Source organism: Semicossyphus pulcher, unplaced genomic scaffold, assembly GCF_022749685.1.
Source record: "Semicossyphus pulcher isolate SPU_LCO1_2020_fin unplaced genomic scaffold, fSemPul1.0.p SCAF_8, whole genome shotgun sequence".
In the NCBI taxonomy this organism is placed as follows: domain Eukaryota; kingdom Metazoa; phylum Chordata; class Actinopteri; order Labriformes; family Labridae; genus Semicossyphus; species Semicossyphus pulcher.
In genome coordinates, this window is record NW_027211759.1 from 8,825,782 (window position 1) to 8,838,299 (window position 12,518).

The 12,518-nt window shown below is 42.3% G+C and overlaps 1 protein-coding gene across 1 annotated transcript in view; it reads right to left on the reverse strand.

Annotated features, from left to right (window-relative positions):
• Positions 1-275: 275 nt before the first annotated feature.
• Positions 276-12,518, reverse strand: part of ankrd26 (ankyrin repeat domain containing 26) — a 28,330-nt gene continuing 16,087 nt past the window's right edge. Inside the window, exons 25-43 of the mRNA XM_069686028.1 lie at positions 11,933-11,963; positions 11,713-11,854; positions 11,312-11,525; positions 10,958-11,141; positions 10,704-10,850; positions 10,051-10,513; positions 8,255-8,760; positions 7,959-8,111; positions 7,571-7,746; positions 7,345-7,438; positions 5,901-5,978; positions 5,436-5,570; positions 5,208-5,320; positions 4,779-4,926; positions 3,816-4,106; positions 3,396-3,631; positions 3,052-3,295; positions 1,352-1,397; positions 276-1,232 (exon numbers count right to left, since the gene is read on the reverse strand). Of these exons, the coding sequence (XP_069542129.1) occupies positions 1,102-1,232; positions 1,352-1,397; positions 3,052-3,295; positions 3,396-3,631; positions 3,816-4,106; positions 4,779-4,926; positions 5,208-5,320; positions 5,436-5,570; positions 5,901-5,978; positions 7,345-7,438; positions 7,571-7,746; positions 7,959-8,111; positions 8,255-8,760; positions 10,051-10,513; positions 10,704-10,850; positions 10,958-11,141; positions 11,312-11,525; positions 11,713-11,854; positions 11,933-11,963 (3,532 nt within the window). The 3' untranslated portion in view covers positions 276-1,101. The remainder of the gene's footprint in view (positions 1,233-1,351; positions 1,398-3,051; positions 3,296-3,395; positions 3,632-3,815; positions 4,107-4,778; positions 4,927-5,207; positions 5,321-5,435; positions 5,571-5,900; positions 5,979-7,344; positions 7,439-7,570; positions 7,747-7,958; positions 8,112-8,254; positions 8,761-10,050; positions 10,514-10,703; positions 10,851-10,957; positions 11,142-11,311; positions 11,526-11,712; positions 11,855-11,932; positions 11,964-12,518) is intronic.

Here is a 12,518-nt window from a genome sequence, read left to right on the forward strand (position 1 = left end):
ACAATCACAGCTGCCTTAAATTTCCAACATACACTAAACACATGCACACATTTTAAAAAAAAATCATTGTTTTGGGCAGTTACGTTAAAGCTTGAGATGCTACCTTGATCGCTGTTTCCATAGTTAATTGGTTTGGACTGGACAGTGCAACAGAGGCTTCTTGGCAACTAATTCAGACATTACGAGTCCCCAATCTAGTTTAACAAGCAAGAAGTTACCAAGAACGCATAGATGAATTTAAACAGAAACTTAATGATGGATTTATGAACCACCGTGTTCATTTTATTTGTAGTTCATTCAGTTCAGAGTTTTCTCAGTTTTATTTACAATGTTAGAGTCTTCTGTAATGTACAGGCGTCATAAATGTCTTCCTATATCTTTTCTATTACAGTATTTAGGGATAATGAAAAAAACAACAACTACTAAACAAAGTGTTTTTCACTTCAGGCGGGCCCTAAAAGCAAGCCGACCAAAAGCTGACATGACAGTACAAATGTAGTCACCCTGTTTCATTAGCCGGAGAGAATTCCAGCACGTCTTATTCAAGTATATCATGTTCATAGAAAAATGAATAAATAAAATAAACATACACACAATACTCCAATACTAAAAAAAGAAAAACCAAGACAGACATTGCACCATTTGATGGCACGTACCAAATGTAATATCTTGGCAACATTGTTAATGATGCATACATCAAATACTTACAAATTCAAACTGAGTAAAACCAATATTCACAGATAGAAATCCAAACCACATTTCTGTATATATATATATATATATATATATATATATGTATATATATATACTGGGCTAATAGAAATAAAACAAGGATGGTGACGGATTGATAAGCATGAACAAATACTTTCAAGGCTCTTGATTTGTACCCATCAATAATGCAAAATATATATGACTCATGCCCTTTGCTCCTGAGTGGTTAAGTGCAATGTGCATTATGTTTGCTTTCCTTCCAGACGAGGAAGAGTGACTAAATACTCACAAAGGTGGTTTCTTTGTTTTATGTGTCTGAGCGGTGGCATTAAATCTATTTGATTTGTTAATATATTTAATATTCTTATGGCTGTAATAAAACATCTTCATTCAGATCATATTGTTCTTCTTTAGTACCTCCAAGTACTGCTGCGTGGCCGTGCTGACGGGGTCCAGCTCCGCCCTGGACGCAGAGCCCGCTGTTGACATCCGGGCTGAAGTGACGTACAGCTCTGCTGTGGCTGAGGACCAGAGAGAGACAACAGATACCATCAGTGAGCAGTCAGATACTGCCACTAATCTAATCAATCAAACACTTTTGAGTTAGCTATGATTGTTGAAGTTTACAGCTTAAACTTACCATTGTTTAATTCCTTTGATATGTTTCTATCCAGCTCACTCTGCATCTGCAAACAAAAATAGAAAGTTGTAGTTAGATTAAAGTTCTGATTTATTAGGTGCTAATATTAGCATTAAGAGAAATTTAAAAAACATGGCCATACAAATATTTACACATTTTAAAGCTGGGAGTGCAACTTTGGAGATAGTACATTTGGAAAGTATCTAATTGAAGATATGCCAAAGACACTCCCTCCCAACATATAAACCTGCATCACTTATGGTGCATTTTAAGTCAACAAGAGAGTGCTGGGGAGAGAAGAGTAGTGTATCAATGTCATCGCTAACCATGTCAAACTACCTTTCTCTGCCATTCATTTGCAACTAGTTCGCTAGCTTTAGCTTGCAATAAATGCACTGGCAGATTGACAGACTGATAGTCATTCAATCATTTCATTCAGTCTGAATTGGAAATGAGAAAAGAGAATTTCATGATAACAAAAGGTTTTTAAAGTAAGTTGCTTACCCAAGCTTTAAAAAAAGGTAGACATTTCAACACAAAACACCATACACTGGCAAATGGCAACACACTTATGACACATATTTGAACAGTGGAACAAACACATCAAGAAAATCAGGAGTGAAATGTAAAACACAGCAGGACATGCTGAGCGTGCAAGCTCTGCTTTAGTGAGTTTCTGCAGGCTTTTTGACAGAGCCACTGCCAGTGTTTTCAATCAGTGTGGTCCTCTGATTTCAATTTCTCCCCAAATGATGCAAAGAGTTTGTACAGGATCCTGGTACAGGAGGATAAGATTTTAGTGAATTTTTTAATTTTTAAGTTTAATTGAACCTATTTCAATCATCTCTACTCAACCAGTCATATTTTAGATGATAGAAAAAGACAGCTAGTAAAGACAGAAACCACACAATGCAAACCCAAGGTTAATTTACAATTCAAAGTGACACTCTAAGTCATTTGTCACTTCTTGGATTTTTATTTTTTTTGTAACTTTAACTTGTGTTTTTAGGTGTAAATGTTAACTACAGAGGTCGCTTAAAATTTGATTTTCCATTCGAGAAAACTGATGTGATAACTGTGCTACATTTTAAACCCATTCACAATAAAGTGTTTCAAAGCTGAGTGAATACACTATTTTCTATTTAGGTCGCCCTAAAAGACTTTCTACAACATCTGTTTGTTCACTGTGCCGACCCTGAACGTCACAGTTTGCATGTGAACAGAGCCATAAACCACCAGCAGAGTGAAGAGAACAGCAGCCAATCAGACACTGAGCTGAACACATCTACACACCTGGTTATGAGTCTGGCTGAAGAGAGGACAGATGAGAGACAGACTTTTGAGCTAGAAGCTAAAAGAGTGAAAAATAGACAGGTTAGAAAAAAGGCTTAAGATAGAGCGAAGAAGAAACAATGTGAAAGAGGAAAAAAAGAAGAAGAAATAACTTACATTTTTAAAGGTTCTCATGTTAAGAGAATTTTAAACATACTTTCTTTTCAGTCATTTTTCCACAATATGAGATATCTGATGTACAACGCAGTTATAACGTTAAAACACACCACTTGTCACACAATAACAACACTGACCACCACGACACTATGGAAATGAAAATGACCCAAAGTAAATTAACAAGTCAACAAGACAAAAATCTGCTGTAAACTCCATGAGTGAAGAGAGTGTCAGTTCATGACTGTACAGACCTTTGCTAGGTAGTCCTCCACCCTGCTGTTTTGTCCCTCAGTCACAGGGTTGAGGAGGGACAGTCCCAGGCCGAAGCTCCTGTTGAGGGGCCCGAGTGTGGCCCCGTAGTGTGCAGGTGAACCCAAAGAGCCCACGTCCAGCGAGGGCCCTGCAAGGCTACTGTTTGCGATGCTGCTGGTGATCAGAGACCTGCTGCGCTCGTTGAGCAACTTCGAATTGGCTTCCGAGAGCCGACTGTTGGCCCTGTGCGGAAAACACAGAAAAGGTTTGTCACCATCAGCACCGATTGATCAAAGTATCCCCTCTAGAAAGCCTGGTAGTGTGAAGAACAAGCTGGACTCACCTTTCTAGTTTGGCAGCCAGGGACTTACGGACGCGTAGCTCCTCTGAGTACAGTTGGCGGTATCGCTCCAGCTCCGTGCGCGTGGATTCTCTTTGGTTGAGGCTGTCATGGTGGGTGGTGCGGGCCCGGCCCAGATCCCCCTCAAGTTCCCGGATCTTCTGCTCCAGCTGAGAGCGCAGGTTGGCCTCATTGGCTGCTTTAATCTGATCCAATGCGTCTTGCGATGCTGCCTGAGACTGGGAGACCAACAGATAGAATCCTAGGTATTATATAAGGCTTGTGATGTTTAGGTAGTTTGCTTTATATTTTGGTTTCTGTTGTTGTTGTCTAAAAGGTGCTGTGTAATCATATACTTGCTTAGTAACATGTGGTCAGTCACGTGTTCGGTCCTTTGTATTTTATACCCAACACAACTTTTACCTGTAGGAAAAGGTTGACCTGCTCCAGTTTCTGTTGGATCTCTTGACGGGCCCTATCCTCTGCGTCACGACGGTACTGTTCCACTTGGCTCTGCTCCATCTGTGCTGCCTCCATGCGGCGTCTCAGGTCTAGCACCTCCTCCTCCAACTGCCTCTTAGTCCTCTCCTGCTGGTCACTGCTGTGGTTCAAACTTTTCACAGAGGCCAGCTGATCCTGAAGCTCCCCGTTCACCCTCTCGAGCTGACTGCGACGGGACGCTTCCCTCTCCAGCTGCACCTGCAGATCGTCCACCTGGTAAGAAATGAAAGATGTGTTAATGTTTGAGGCTGAGGTCCGAAGGCTGAGGTATAACATAAGCTGTGTCCCAATCCAGGGGCTGCAGCTTTTGGAGGAGGCGGTCTACGGAAGATGTGCCATTCATAGCCTGCGAAGACCGCTAAGGCAGAAGTGAAATGAGACTGTCTCGTCTACAGAGGATTTCCTGTTTGCATCAGCAGCTGTTCCCTGCATCACCAAACGCCGCTCCTGTTGCTTAGCAACAGGTAGCTAGCAGGCTAACTTGCTAGCATAACTAACGCCACGTTACTTAACCTATTATTTTAAAGATAATTTGTTTCATGTGTAATGCTAGCTATCAGATTGAAGCTGAAAACAAAAAAAGTGTATTTTTCAGCTGCGTAAGAGTCCGCCATCTTGTTCAAATTGGTGCGCAATGAATCTTGGGATACGTTGGGCCACGAAGGATGCACCCGATAGATCCTTCGTGGCCCGGGAAAAGGAGGACCCATTTGTCGGCCACATCTGAAGGAGCCTTTGAATTGGAACAGCCTTTGACCCACCGCTGTGACGCAATCGGCCTTCAAATACGAATTCAAAGGTTGCAGCCCCTGGATTAGGACACAGCCATAGTGTTAGCTAAACAAAAAGTTACAAACTCTAATTGTAGCCATCATAGTTACAGACCTTTTCTTTCATTCGTCCAAAGGAACCCTCAGCTTGGCTGTGTCTGCCTTGGTCCATCCGTAGACTGTTCATTGGAGAGCCAAATTCAGCTCCACCTGCGTCCTGATCCCGCAATCTCTTCTTTGCAGTCTTCAATAAAGAACGCAACCTTAAATAGAGTAAACAAATACATATGTATAATGTAAAAAGTTCCTATTAATAAAACATAACACACAAATAACCTCTCTCTAACAGCAAACACAAATTGGATGTAAATTTAAATGTCAAAGAGTAACACACAAAAGAAGTAATATTTAAAATACACACAATGGTGCACCACTGTCACAGAAGCCAGGAAAGACTGCGCTCTACTGGATCCTAGTGGTGTCTAAACAGCAGAGGGAGTTCTGCCATGGGTAAGGAGAGCGCGAGGAGGAGGTTAGGAGTCACCTGTACATTTCTTTTTGAAGGTCTGTGTTTCTCTTCATCTCCTGATCCAGCCGTGTGTCTATAGACTTCTTCTGCTCGGCTACTTTCTTGGCTTTTTTCTTTTCTATTTCCATCTGGAACACAGGCAACAGGCCGATATGTCTTGAGACACTAGGCACATTATGTAGTATTGCGGGTAAAATCATCATAAACAACACTGGCCTACTCATGAATGCCTCTCTGCCTCACCTGGGTGCCTAGTTCTCCTTTTTCCTTTTCCAGCTCCGCCAGGCGCAGACCTAACTTAGAGCGGCTCTTCAGCTCCTCCTCCCACAAGGCCTGCGAGTCCTTGGCTGTGTGAGACAACATGCTCTGCTTCTGGACCTAAGAAACATAAAGATGAAGGCAACTTATTAATATAATATAGTAAAGTTTGTTTTTTAAACTACAAGTGAATACTTACTGACAGTTACCATATTTTAGACATTGTTTCTCATTTGACCTGTTTGTTTAAAGTTTCCTTTTTTTCTAACTTTGTCTGAAACATTCCTCATCTGCTACTTTTTTCATTTTGCTGGCTACTCAGAAATGTAGGAACTCCCTCCTCAGTCTTGCGTGAATAACATACAAAAAGACACGGACATAAGACGGGAGTAGGAAATAGAAATCTAAGAGCAAAGATTTTCTAGTATGAAAACAAAACATGCCACCAACCTCTCGACTAAGTTGGTCTTCCAAAGTCATCTTACTGCTTTGGAGGTTTGTAACCAAGTCCTCCAAATGACCCCTGACCTACAGAAAGAAAGAAAGAATTGTAAAGACAAATTTCAGAAGAAGTTTTAATTGTGTTGCTTCTGATTTTTTAAAATTATTTTAGACAGTTGAGAGGATAGAGGAAGACTAGAGAGGTGACATGCATCATGCAACTTGAGACTAAAAAGAGTGAAAGACCCCACAGACCAAGAAGAGGCTTAAAACACCTTTGAGACGCCACCAAGAAAACCCAAGAAGGAATCAAAGCTATTACTTCCTCTTTTGTTTGACTTTCTGGTCTACCAGTTTGTGCAAAGAGCCCACAAATCCAGAGTGCATTTTATTTTATGAATCCATACACAGTATGATTTCAGTCAATTCGTATTATATTTGGGATAGGGCTGTCACTTTTCCCAAAAATGAAGTTCGACAAATTCAACGTGATATGGAATTTGTTCAAATGAAATATAACACAATAAGGGGGTAGGGTGGGGGCTTGATGGGTACGTAGTGGTACATACAGCGCTCCTGAAGTGCGTCGGTGTTGAGATGATCAGTTCTTTAGCACGGTCTTATACTAGAAGCGTAGCTCTGTTTTAGGAAGAGCTAAGTGCGTGAGAGTGAGTGGTAGAGCGAGTGAGCAGAATTGTGTGTGTGCGAGTTAGGTGAGTGTTGGGGACCGGGGAAAAGTGTGATCAGTAGCTGTATAAACAACAGAACCACTGTACAGTTAGGGTTGTGTTTGAGTATAATAAAGCCTGTGACTCCCGTGTCTTGCTTCCTGCATGCTGCTGGCGTATTAAAGTGACGGGAGTTAGCCCCGAAGCTAGCTACAGCTTCGGCCCTAGAGCAGAACAACAATACGTCTCCACTGTGCTTTCTGACTACGGTCGTGACGCCGAAGCAGAAAAGGTTAACAACGGCTTGGTTAGTTAGTTTCCGCCGATGGTTTGTAGCAGGCAGCGTATTATCACCATCTGTTGGAATACAAGGAACACTACTTTAAATGTGATAGCATTCTGGGACTCTGGTAAGCAGATTACTAATTTGTTCGTGGGAAGCGTTTTCTGCTGTGTTTCAATTTTGAATTCAATCACGTCATTACAGTTCGAACTATTAATATTTCACCAGGTTCAAAGTTTGATTCAAAAGTGACAGGCCTAATTTGGGAGAACAGAGGTAAACCCACACAGAGAATCTAAGCCTACATCCACAATACCAACCCCTTCTCCAGGTGAGCAGTCAGATTGCTGAAAAAAGATCAGATACCTTAATATAATAATAAAACCTCATAATGTAAAGTCATCTCAGTACTGAGATACTGTAAAAATCTAAATACTGTGCCACAGAGATCCTGTGTAAAGTGACTGACTGCGGGTAGTTGTATTAAGTTTGCAGGACTCACCATGGCAGCTTCCTGAGCTCCTTTCTGAAGTGCATCAATCTTGTTGGACTGTTGCTTGGCAGCAGCTTCCAGCCGGGCGTTCTCAATCTCCAGCCTAATGTGACATTGCAAGTGTTAGTGAATACATCATTTTTTTGTGTGTTAGGGAGTAAAATCAGTTGGGTAGTCTTTCAATCTGTCAACCAAATGGCCTGTGTGTGAATGGCATGTGTTTCACAGCACATACCTTTGCACAGCCTCCTCCAGCTGTTTTATGGTAGAGTCAGAAGCTGATGAGGTAGACAGCGCCTCCTGCAGTTTCTGAGCAACAGTGGTGAGTTCCTTTTCCCTGTCATCCAGACTGCTCTTCAGACTGTTAATCCGTCTCTCAGCCTGCACATACTGGTCTTGGCTTTCCTCCAGCTACATGACAGAGAGAACCAGCCACCTCATTAGCTATGTTAACAATGGACTGAAAACTCAGTTCAGTAAACCAACAGATCTATCTCATTAACATGGTGATAATGAGCCATGTAATATGAGCACTTTTAAAAGAGTTTGTTTCATAATCACTAACACACGTGAGACGTGGTGAGAATATGTCCCCACACGGTGGCACTGTTCCCCACTGTTACCTTTCCTTTGAGCCTGTCCAAGTCTTTGAGGAGCCGAGCCTTCTCATCCTCCAAGTCACTGCGATAGCGTGTGTTGACCTCCAGGGAAGCTTCACTCATTGACAGCTTCTTGAGTGAGTCAGCAAGCTCCTGCTGCAGCTGCCTCAGACTAGTCTGTGCTCAGACAAAATCCAAAAAAAGCAAAGTTTTGACAGATATCAAAGGAAATCCTTAGCTGGCATGAGGAAGAAAGGCTAAAACTGGGTCTGGAGAAGGAAATGGGTTAATCCTCTTACCCTGAAGGATACTAATCTTACCTCTCTTTCATTCTTCTCTTCTTCTAACTTGTAGATCTGATCCCGGAGATCAGCGGCCTTACTGGTGAGCTCTTTATTTCTCTCCTCCATTAGTTGTACTCTCTCTTCGCAGTCAGAGCGCTGCTTGGACAGAATATCACCAAAGCGCTCTTGGGCATCTGTCACAGCACGCTCCTTTGCGGCACCTTTGTTTTGGGCCTGCTCAAGCTGCTGCCTTAGTAGCATTCCCTCACTCTGGGCCTGGGCTAGCCGCTCCTGTGTGGCCTCTTGACGTGCTCCAGCACGGCTGACCAGCTCCCTCTCGGCCTGCAGAGTCGTCTCCAGATCTTTGACACGTGCAGCTGCCTGGTCCTTCTCCCGCTGTAGGACCTCTAACAGAAGACCTTTCTCCGTCAGCTGCAGGGTGACCCGGTGCACTTCATTCTCCATGCTGTTTGCACGAGACTCTGCTTTGGCCAGCTTCTGGGACAGGCTGCTCACTGCTTCACGTTGACTGGCTGCTTCACCTTTAGACATAAATATAAAAAGGACTTACAAGCAAGCTTCTGGTTAAGCAAAAAACACTGCAGGACGAAAACATTGACAAAACTAGACCAGCACTCAAGAGGGCGCAGACCTTGATCTGATCCGGATCTTCTCCAAAATGTGATGGGTTCCCTCTCTGCTCATGCTACATCCCTCCACCAAGTTTGATGGAAATTGGCAAAACAGCCGTTTTACTATCTTCTTGTTGACAAACAGGCGAACAAACAGCACCGAAAACAAAACCTCTGTTGCAGAGGTAATAACCTCCTTGGCGGAGGTAACAAAAGGCTGCTTATGCAATTAAACATAAGCCACCACAGCCTGTCTATACACAGCAGGAGGCCACTTTGTTGTTTTAAACACAGATAGGATTACACATACAAAGACAACTGGATCAATTGAAATAGTTGACATTGATTCAAATCTGGTTGTCAGTGGCAGCTTCCACGAACAAGCCCTTTTCACCTGATGATTCCTTAAAGGGGACATATTTTAGCTATGCAATCAGTTTTCTATTATTCTAATGTGTTTTTGAATCACATTGGTAATGTTTGTTTTGTTTTAAAAATTGTACACATATTTTCATTTAATTATTTTCTCCTTCCTCCTGAAATGCACAAGCCATTTTGCCATTCAAAGGTCAGACCTTTGCCACGATTGGCTGACAGTATTTGGAGTGGCCGCAAAGCCCCTCCCCCATGTGTGCGACTCCACTGCACTGTCACTCCAAAGTTGTACAAAACACGGCTATCGGAATGGTAAGTTGAAATCTGATGACGTCTTGACTACAAGCTCGTGCAAGAAGGCCGCCTGAGGTGAATAACTGTGAATGACGATTGGTCGATTCCAGCGAAAGCAAAGTTCTACGTAGAAACCTGCAGCTGTTCTGAACGGCCCATTTCAGAGGCTACCTCTTTAAAAATGTAATTCTGGAAAAACACGGAATTATGCAGTTTTCACTTTTTCACTATGAACAATTAACACCCAAAAATGTGAAACCCATGCAAAATATGATAATATCCAATCAAGAGATACGGCCCCTTTAGGACATGTTCATAGTAGAAAAAAGCACATTTACTAATTTATATAGAAGTTAACCGACAATTTCAAACTGCTCCTCCAAGCTGGTGAACCCGTTTAATAAATAACTTCTCGAAGCTTCAAATGTGTCTAAAACTAAACACGAAACACATGCCTAGCTCCTAGTTCCTAGTATTTCACATAATTTGAGCTGAGCTTAAAGCTGCCCAACCGTTCCTACCACTACTAACCTGTGAGTCTGTCTTTAAGGCGTTGGTGTTCCTCTTTCTCCCGGAGCAGAGCTCTCTCTGTGTCTGTGTGAGCTCCCAGGCAAAGCTCTGTCTCCTTTACGGCTCCAGCCAGGCGGGTACGAGTGGACTCGACCTCTGTCTCTAGTGTTTCACGAGTCTGCCGCTCGTTCTCCAAGCGGGTCACTGTCATAGCTAGCTCAGACTTCAGGGTGGTCACCTGGTTATTGCAGTTGAAGACAGTTTGAGTCAGAGCGTCACTGTTTAGTTTCAGATCTCGCCGAGCATCTTCTAGCTGTTCTTTTAGGGCCTCGTTCTCCTCTGAAAGGTGGCTCTCTTTGAGACTGCTGTTGGCCTGTGAGCGCTCAAGGTCTGTTCTCAGGATGGTCAGCTGCTCCTGTAAGGTAGCAGTCTGCTGCAGCAACTCCCTCTCCCTGTCACTGGCCTCAGTGAGCTGAGACAAGGCCTACGAACAAATATGGAAAGTTATGATTGCCTTAAGTCAACAGCTTTTCCTTATGTTCGTTAAAAAACATTAAAGTTATGTTCATTTAAAATCTTTAAAAGGTACCAAACATTTTCTGTGAATCAAAATTACATCAATGGGATCAAACTTTTTGAACCAAAACTACTTCGTTCTAAAAGGGGAGAATAACCTCATTGCTTTTGCTGATGTTCCTTTTGCTCTCGTCCTCGATCTCTTGCTGCTTACGGAGATGACTGTTGAGCAGATTCTCCTGCAGCGTCCGAGCGCTGCGCTCCTGAGCCAGCAGTCTCTGGGTCTCACTGTGGTCCTCTTCAAGCTGGGTGGTAACAAACACAGTAATCCATTACTCTTACAATTATATGTAAAACAACAAAAAGAGCATGGCAAAATTCCTGCACAGTTTGGATGTTTAAGAGATAGTACCTGTTTCATGTTGTTGACTAGTGTTCTCATCTCCAGCTCCAGATTCCTGAGGGTGAGCTCCACCTTTTGTCGCTCCTGGACCTCTAACTGATGCTGCTCCTCCGTCCTCCTCAGCTTATCTCTGGTAGTGTTGTACATCATGGTGGCATTACGCCGATTTTCCTGCTCCTGTTTCAGCTGGAACCTACACCAAGTGAAAAATGTTTCAAATTAATAAATTAAAATGCAAAAAAAAGGGTCAATAATGTAGACTTAAACAGAAGAGATGATGCACAAAAATATGAGAAGACCAAGTCAACATACAGAAATGTTAAAAGCACTCAAGCATTTAAAAGAAAAGGAAGTAGTCCTCACTTGACGTTTGTGACTTCAGTCTGCAGTTCCAACTGGTTGCGCTCCAAGGCAGACTTAATATCTTTAACTTCCTCCAGAGAGCTCTTTAACTCAGTCCTCTCCATTTCCAGCTGGCTCACTTTGTCTGCCAGGTACCCATGACGACTCCTGACCTTTTGGATGGATCGCTCATATTCGTGGAAAATGTTCTGCAGCTTCACCATGCTTCTCGAGTCTGTAAGAGATAACGTGGCAGAGTCTGTGAGGGTCTATTGACTTAATGAGCAGCTACCAGCTTTATAAGTTTAATATATCAGTTTGTTTTCTAATTAAACTGAAATTTAATGATGAGGTTACAAAGTCCTATAAAGGCCAAATCAATAACACATTTTTAAACTAATATGAAGCAGCGAAATCAGTACCCAGAGTGGCTGAGTCCAGCTTCTGAACGAGGAGAGATGCGTGCCGATAGCCTGAAGTAGGAGAGTCAATGTCGTCCGTGGCTGTGTCCGATGACTGAGTGAGTTCATCAAAGTCCTCTGCCATTTCCACCTCTTCAGGGCTCTGAATATGGCAACAAAATGAATTAAAATTTTCATTCCGTTTTGTGCCCTCAAACTTTCTTTACTGATGGACTATTACCTCGTGTTTCTGTTGTCCAGTGGTCGGCAGCCTAAGCCCAACAAACAGATGAAAAAAAATCAGGGGTTATTTGTATAAGTGATGTCTCTTTGCTCAAGCTTTTAAAGCTGTATTGAAGAGTTGTTAGAAGTGTAATGGTATAATGCAGTATATTATTCTAGTTTTGGAAAAGCAGCTGTTAGTCAAGTAGCTACGTAGAAAGAAAAGGAATTAAGATAAAGAAAAACTGCATCCTTATCATCACCCACCACCAATATTGGAACGATTTGTTTAGACTGAACACAAAGCAACGTTTTTTCAAGCAAATTTGACCACAAAGGTGTTCTAGCTGTCTGGTTTTGTTTTATTCATCTTAAGCACCAATGGAGCAAGAGGCTCTTTTAACTTACTAATGTCAGCAGTTTCTCTTATGCTTCTCTTTTATTCTCTACTCTCTGCATGCTCATTACGTAAAGAACTACATTTTTTAATCCAATTTAATACAGGTTTCAGAGATTTTTATTGGCTCTCCCTAATGCAAATCTACGACTGTTCTTTCCATTGACTTTGTACACATTGTCTTCATGATTCTCTTTACTTTCAGTCC